The following is an 8,454-nucleotide window of genomic DNA, read 5'->3' on the forward strand; positions in this document are numbered from 1 at the left end:
AAACACACTGTCCGCTGTTTGTTATGGACCAGTTAGTCATCTGTCTAAAGCTTAGCCACTAAAGCTGACAGTTATTGACAGCTTGCCTTCCTGTAAATAGTATTTGTGAGACAGCTGTGGAAAAAGGTGATGGCATAAATTAGCTGCTGCTGATGACGTAACTCATACAGGAATGGTAACTCTACTAGTACACAAAAGGATAAAAGAAGAAGAAGCTATCAAACATGGATACAAATCACCAAACAAGCACAAGCAGAAGCACACACACACACACACACACACACACACACACACACACACACAAACAAACACAACTAGTTAGGCATCAGTGCTGGGTGAGTGACAGTAGTCTGGTGAGCAGCATGGTGAAGCAACTAGTTCAGGCCTCAAGCTTGCCCTCTGGCCTCTGTCTCTCTCTCCAACACACACACACACACACACACACACACACACACACACACATGCACACACACACACACATGCACACACAGAGAAAACACAAATGCACACCACTCACACAGACATTATAGTGCTTCCTAATGCGCAGGCACACACACACACACACACACACACACACACACACACACACATGCACACACACACATGCACACACAGAGAAAACACAAATGCACACCACTCACACAGACATTATAGCGCTTCCTAATGCGCAGGCACACACACACACACACACACACACACACACACACATGCACACACAGAGAAAACACAAATGCACACCACTCACACAGACATTATAGTGCTTCCTAATGCGCAGGCGTACATTAAAGGACCCAAGCATTAACACACACACATATATAGGCTACCATCTATTATCTGATCACCACAGACAGATAAGGACATTGTGACACTGATGAGGAATGACAGTTTGACACATGTACAGCACATGTACTGTTCATTTACACAAACAGCATGCAAAGAGAGAAAGGACTGCCCATCATAGCTGAAGAGTGTTGGACACAGAAACTACACAGCATGACACATGCACAGTTTTGAAGGATAAAGCTGTAATCAGTTATGTGCTGTTTAGAATTTTTGAATGAGACAAAATCAGGGAGGGAAATATTGGAAATCAAGCAATCCGCATTATAGAATAGAATAGAATAGAATAGAATAGAATAGAAAAGCAGTTGAGACAGTCAGGAAAGAAAAAGGTGAGGCCAACAAAACAAGTAAGGAAACTGAGAGGTAGAAGAAGAGCAGGAAAGAGATAATTTCATCTCATTGCTCTGCTCAATCAGTGAGAAACAAAGGCTGACTGCAGCAGCAACGTCCCAACCACTCAACATTGAGCATCAGTCACATTTCTCTGAAAAATACTTCAAAACAACAAATCCCTCATATAGTGATGTGTGATGCTCCTTCCTTCCTCTCTACGTTTTCACTTCTGTCACCATTTGATGGCACAGAGATGATGAACTGCTGCTCTTTTGCACCCCTCTGTTTTGTATCTGCTGCTCTATTTTTTCCTCTCTTCCTCAATCTGTTACAAACACACACACAGTTCTGTTCAGTTCTGTATTACTGGTATGTTATGCCTTGTTTGCCGTCAGGGACTCTGGTCCTCTGGCAAAGTGGGTCCACATGCTTTTACAGTAATGATGCACCTAACAGCCAACAGAGCATTTGTTCAAGATACGCACACGCATACATGCACACACACACACACACACACACACACACACACACAGCATTGTGCACACAGATTGTCCCTAGACTTCCTCTTGCTCTTTCTCTGTCTCTCTTTCTTGTGCTCACTATCCTCGTTCTTTATCTTGTTTCATAACATGAGCGGATGGACTTCTAATATTATTCAAATGAAAAAAACAATGACATAACATTGCCAAGTTTATTTTAAGTGTATTATCATGCATGCTAACCATATTTAACAGTAGTTATATCCTCGCTGCTAATTGTATGTTCTTTTGACAATATAAACAAAAAAATTCCACTGGCCATCAAATATCCAACTTGAACTGGGTCAGTTTCCTCTGATAGCACTTTGACAGCACTCACATAAGCCATGAATGCTGGGAAGATTTACTGTGTTAAAATTACATATTTCCAAAAAGGAATGCATTTTTATTGCTTTATTTAACAGGCACAGTGCACATTAATAAACATTGCTGTAAAAGAGCCAGAGTTAGCCAAGAGGCTATTTTTCATTTCTGGTCCCTGGACAGCTGTTACAAAGTCACCCTAAATAAGATTATAATAATATAAGATTTAAAATGATAAAGTTCTTATGTTTTCCCATTGTTCTCTAACAAAGTATAAATGAAAAGATTGCCCATTTTTCATGTCTGACTGCAAGCCAGCAACTCACTAGAATGGGTGTGTGTTTTCCCTCCATTTTCTATAATTGTATACTTCACAATGGAATGAAATTACAGAACATTTGGATTCATTTTTACCTAATTGATTATTTCCCTCCATTCAGTAGGTTTGATGGGTGATTTAAGTATGAGCAGGACAAAATTATATTTCATTTTCATTTTCAACACCTCGGCTCTTCCTCTTTAAGAAACTGGCTACATAATTTGCACTCAGAAAGATAGGAACATAAATGCAACCCAATCATCTTTTCACACATGCTTATCAGTTCTCTGGCTGGGCAATAAACAAGCCACTGGGGTCCAGAGATCCTGGCTGTGCGGACAAAGTCATGGCTAGGACACACAACTGTTTGGATATGATAACTGACCATTTGCCAGGTGAAACAGCATGTATCTAGACCAAGCTGCTTTGAAATCCTTGTAAACACATCAGGACTTAATGCAATAGTGGACATATGGAGAAAAAGAAGCACAAAAGGATAGAAAAAAGGTGAAAAGAGGTCAAGAAACTCTGTGACACCAAACCTGTGCCAGGTATAGCGGCAGGACTCTGGCAAGAGCAGCTCTGATATATGTATCTTAATTAAAGTACTGAAAGCAGATCAGGTGGACTGGCATGGAGAAAATAAAGAAACAAAAGGTTAAAGAGTGAGGACGAGAGAGGACAGAGGCAGAATGAAGAAGCAGGAAGATAAGCTAAAGTCATAAAGTGACTGAAAATTATTAATCTATTAATAAAATGCTCATATACAGGAAAGACAGAAGGTGGAGGGTGTGATAGACAGGTTGCCAGGATACCAGGACTCCAAATTGTGGGCCAAGACTGCCTGAAGTTTTTAATTAAACTAAACGCACTAATATCCAGAGGATTATGGGAGATACTGCAGAAAGATCTCGATTTTGTTCATGTACAGTCACCTGAGACAACATTTCTACAAATGTTAGAAGACAAATGAAATAAATGTTAGATGAAATTGAACAATGGTATGTTTTTTGGCTTATATAAGAAGAAGAAGAAGAAGAAGGAGAAAAAACTTCTGGACTCACAGAGTCACAAGATTAAATTACTAGAAAGATATTTTGCAGCATGGTTGCTGTATTTTTTCATACCTGCCTCAAGTCAGGTAATGTGTGAAAAAAGTTTTGGTAGATTTTAGGATTTATAAGAGGAATTGGAGCGATCTGATGATTCCCAGAAAGGTGCTTTGAAGATGAAGGAACTCCTGTGGTTGAAAGCTTTTTTTTTTTGTTTGTTTGTTTGTTTGGTTTTTCACTTCAGGGTCCCTAGGTTCCTTTACACGCTGTGATGAATGCAGTACCTGTGGAGACTAATGAGGAACAGCTTAGTGATGTGGTTGTTGAATTTCTTTGGTACTCTAGACTGTATTAAGTCGTCCTCCTAGGATTTTAGGAAGCGGCCACCTACACGGTTAAAAAAAAAAAAAAAAAAAGTTTGTTGACAGGGTTGCTTAATGGGATGTCCTTTAAACCCCTTAAACTCTACTGGATCGCCTTGTAGTTCCATAATTAAATTATATGTACTACCCACAACCCAGAGAACATCATTTTAAATTGCAACAGAGACCCCAAAGTTTACTAAAACAACAAATGTGTTGGTCTGAATTACATGCAAATGCACATTAGGTGATTCTAAAGACATCCAGATTTCCCAGATTGTTCTGTTAGATTTAATGCTGCAGCTATAGCGACGTGGCATCTGCGGTTTAAATATTTCATTCAGTGTGAGACATATAGCTGCAATGAATGTTGAACAAGAAATTGCAAACCACACTTGCATCACACGCTGTAGAGAAGAGGGAAATTAAGGGAAAAGTCAAAGAGTTTAGGAGTTTAAGGATGATAATCAACATGCGTACCGTGCATTATTCACAACTTAGTAGGGTCGGGGGGGGGGGGGGGGGGGGGTACTTTTACGGTTTATAAAATGCATGTGCTGCTGAGTAGGCTCTCCTAAAATACCGACTCAAACATAATTAAATGTCATTAAAAATAGACTAAATAGAATACAGTATGTTGCCAAACTCTGAAATCCTTTAGAGAGCCAAACTTATGCAGTTATAATGCAGTGGCCCAGATTGGGCCCAAAGGCCTTGCTGTAGGCTGCTGCTGGATAAAGACGTTGTTAAAGAGCAGAAAATAGCTGAAATACAGGAAGGAAAGAGCAAGCAGATGGAGAGTCTGTCAAATAAAGAGGAAGGCACATAATACTGTCACAGAGGACCTCGTTGTCAGGTGCTCCTGCTTGGCAACATTTGTGGAAACACTCGAAGAGACAGCAGAAGCAGTTGTTGTTGAAAGGAAGGATGTGTTTAATTCATTGTTTCCATGACGTCCCAGATTTTCCTGACCTGTCCAGAGATTTTTCAGATACAGTGCATTACACAAAAAGGGATATTCTGTCAAAAATCTGATATTCTGTCTATAAACAACAATAATTGAGAAAAGTGATACATTAGGAATACATTTTTTGCTTTATTTCTCTCCACATTCTTACACAGAAATAAGAGTTAGAAAGCAACAGGAGAGCATGTTCTTAAAACCCAAAGCTTTACAGCACTCTGCATATTAAACTTACAACCTGTCAGTCTATGTCAAGCAATCGTCAAACATCAATACGACGAACAGGCAGCTGGTAAAAGCACTCTGCGCCGCCAAAACCATATGACGCACTCTTACCGCACAAATGCATACGTATCAAGCAGCTTATTCCCCTTTTCATTGAGCGAAGAATGTATGTAAATGTGTTCTTTGTTGCACAGTGCCTGACATAAATACAGTTGCAAATGTGTAAACATATGAAGCCACAAAGTGCGCACACACCCGTATGCACACACACATGCAGATACAGGCACACTGACTGCACACTAATCCTCCACACGTTCCTATCTTGCAGAATTTTAATGAAAGCATTACCATTCCTCTATTCATTCTCTTCATTCCTAGTCAAAATAATGTGTCACTTCATTGCTTTCTAAAAAAAAAACCCTCCTAAATCTCTGTCATTTGAACTATTAAAGTGATTTATTTAATTATTATTTCTCAGTTTTTCCTCCTTTATCCCTTTCCATAAAGTCTGCAGGATGCATTGACTGAAGGGTTAATTACTTTTTGTCTCACATAAGTGCCTCTGAGTTTAAGGAAATTGAACAGGTGCCATGTAAATTCATGGGGTAAAAGAAATAATTCAGATTTGGTGCAGAGAACATAATTTATATTTGTAAGTACAAGACATTAGCACTTTTATTTCACTATATCTGTGAAAGTTTTGGCAGGCATATTATGGTCTAGCTTTCTTTTATATTGGTGGCACTATGTGGGGTTCTGAATAGTTTCTGAATCCTTGTCCTGGCTTTGGTGGCAAAATATTATAACATGTGTCATCAGTAGTAAGATATAGCAGATATGTTAATAAAGGGTAAAAGATGAGGTTAGGCTGCTTTTCATTGGCAGGAGGCAACAATAACTGGTATTACTAGTTGGTTTAAATGGCTGTGGTGGCTAGTTGCGCTATTTGTGAAAAGCAGGATAAATCGTGGGACCTGCTTGGAGCAATTTACCGAGGGGAGTGAATTGATTACTGATAACTTTCTCTCCTTCCTGTACAACTGCTGTTGAAGTGCCCCGCAGAAACACAATGGACCCACATTTGAGGGGTTCAATAAGCAATTACAAAACTGTGAGAGTACTGGGCAGTTTCCTGACATGTGTGAATGCGTTTTTTAAAATACAAAAAAAACAAAGTGTTGTCAGTCATTCTGGTTGATGTAAATTATTAGAAATAAATCAATACAAGTAAAGTCATTTGCAGTGGATAGTCTGTTTTCATTCAGCTAATGCATGACTTCTGTTCACAATGTACACAAGACTTTATGTTGTACAGCAGAATCTAGTGGTACAAATATACAGCATGCTTTTTTGAGTTGCATTTATATTTCAGAATTCCCTTCCAAAGCTTCTCTCTGTCACACATACACCCACACAAACATTTACGCATGCAATTTATTGACATTTATTACCACAGATTAAACTCAGCTGCTCGTGTATCTTCTGACCAGAGTATTGACATAATCCCATTATTATGTGCCTGTTTGGAATGCAAATAATGATAAGATCAGATGCACGGGCGCACAAACAGATGACAGTGTCATAAATACACAGTATACAGGCTGACACCAGCTGTTTCTTATTATGCTGAGAGGTAAACAGATGTAAAGATTTTTCCAAGTCTACAAAGGAATGTAGGTTTTTTGGGGGTTTTTTTCATACTCTTATTCTTCTTCAGGAAAAAAAAAGACCAGTAAAATGGGGGCTAAGCAAACAAGGTTGTTAGTGTCTTTAGGGCAGAGTGTGTATATGGGAAGAGGGGGTGGTGGTGGTGCAGTGATGTTGACCGAACAGCAGAGTCAAGTTCCACTCAGGGAGCTTGCGTTAATCTGACTCGACATGCTGAACCCGTTCTATTTTTATTCCCTACAAATCTCACGTTTTGCCCAACGTTCACTCACTGCTTTCCCCCCCATATTCTGTTTGGCTGTTTTCACCGCTGTGGTGCTGTCGATATTTTTAACTGCGTGGTCAGGGCACAGATAGTTCAGAGCTCAATTAAATGAATATAGGGTGCACACACACACAAACACACGCAGCAGGGTTCTTCCTCTTTGCCTTGTTTTTTTCTGTTGTTTTTGTTATTTGCATGCAGATATACATGATGTGATGTATCTCTGCAGCTTTAACCAGACAGGGCACTAAAGTTCAGTTTGATTATTGCCTCACACACACACCCACACCCACACACACACATGCATGCAAGCTAACTGGATGTTTAATTAGCCAGAAATTGATGAAGAGATCTGGGCGTGAGGTGAATTTTGCCCTCATTAACAGTTTTCAAATGTAAACCTGCTATTTTGCACTGAATAATAATCATTACTATATTCACCACTGGTTACTTTTATCACTAAATGTCTTAACTCTCCAGGGTTGTTTAACCATGTCTCTCATCTGTCTCTCCCATCATGCAGACACTGCTGCAAGAGACTACTACAAGAGCTACCCAATGGTAGACTATACACACCGCCAGTCCCCTCCTACTTTCCAGCCAATCAACTTCCACCCCAAGGACAAGCCTTTCCTCCCGCCACCTGACATCCACGCGCCACTCGCCATCACCATCAACGCCTCCCAGATCCCCAAGCCCAAGATCTCCAAAACCAACACCCACCCGCTCACCTCCAGTTCAGCCTTCAAGGTATGGGACCCCAGTAAGAGCCACACCCAGCACCCCGTGGCCACCCACATGGTCCTCCAAGGTCCGCAGCACCACACCATGCCACAGCAGCCGCAGCATCACCAGCCACTTCACCAGCAGAACAGCCGGCGCCTGGCCTACTCCAACAAGAGGCAGTTCAGCATCGAGACGCTGCCAGAGCTCTTCTCCCAGCCGCTGGGCTACGGCCACTCGCCGCACGTGCACCCCAAGCACAAGGGACTGCCCACTAACAGCAAGACAGAAGTCACTGTCTGAACATGGGCATGAATGGACAGAAGAGCCAGAGAGCAGCGGAGTTGTATCTTTTATATCCACAGCCGTAATGGCAAGAAGGGGCAAGCAAATATCGTGTATGATCTGAATTTTTTAACAGCATTTTCCTCATCATTGTTGACAGCAGTACTAAATAACGCCAGTGATACTCGTGTACTTTTAAAGACCACTGGATCTAAACAGCAACAGCAGATAAACCGTGAAGGTGAAGGTGGAGGATTGACAGGTGTTGGCTGTGACTCTTTGAACCCGGCGGCTCTCGTAAATAATTGAGTGGCCTCTCAGTGTGTTGGCACAGACCTCTCCTCATTCTCCTTTCACCCCCTTGCACCTCAACGACACTTTGTGCTGCTCTGTAGCGCCACTCCACTACGCACAAATGTTCCAACCTCACACACAGACACCATTTTAACCCACAAACACCATCCTACACAGACACACACACACACACACACCAGCCCCAACGCTTGCTATACCACAGTTTTTTCCGAAGCTGCTTGAGAGGTTGGTTGGACAGTGTTTCCCCAAAGACTCTGG

The 8,454-nt window shown here is 41.1% G+C and overlaps 1 protein-coding gene across 1 annotated transcript in view; it reads left to right on the forward strand.

Annotated features, from left to right (window-relative positions):
- LOC128379095 (protein shisa-8) overlaps positions 1-7,899 on the forward strand; it is a 93,016-nt gene extending 85,117 nt beyond the window's left edge. Inside the window, exon 4 of the mRNA XM_053338718.1 lies at positions 7,397-7,899. Within this exon, the coding sequence (XP_053194693.1) occupies positions 7,397-7,899 (503 nt within the window). The remainder of the gene's footprint in view (positions 1-7,396) is intronic.
- The last annotated feature ends 555 nt before the right edge of the window (positions 7,900-8,454 follow it).

Source organism: Scomber japonicus, chromosome 18 (genome assembly GCF_027409825.1).
Source record: "Scomber japonicus isolate fScoJap1 chromosome 18, fScoJap1.pri, whole genome shotgun sequence".
In the NCBI taxonomy this organism is placed as follows: Eukaryota; Metazoa; Chordata; class Actinopteri; order Scombriformes; family Scombridae; genus Scomber; species Scomber japonicus.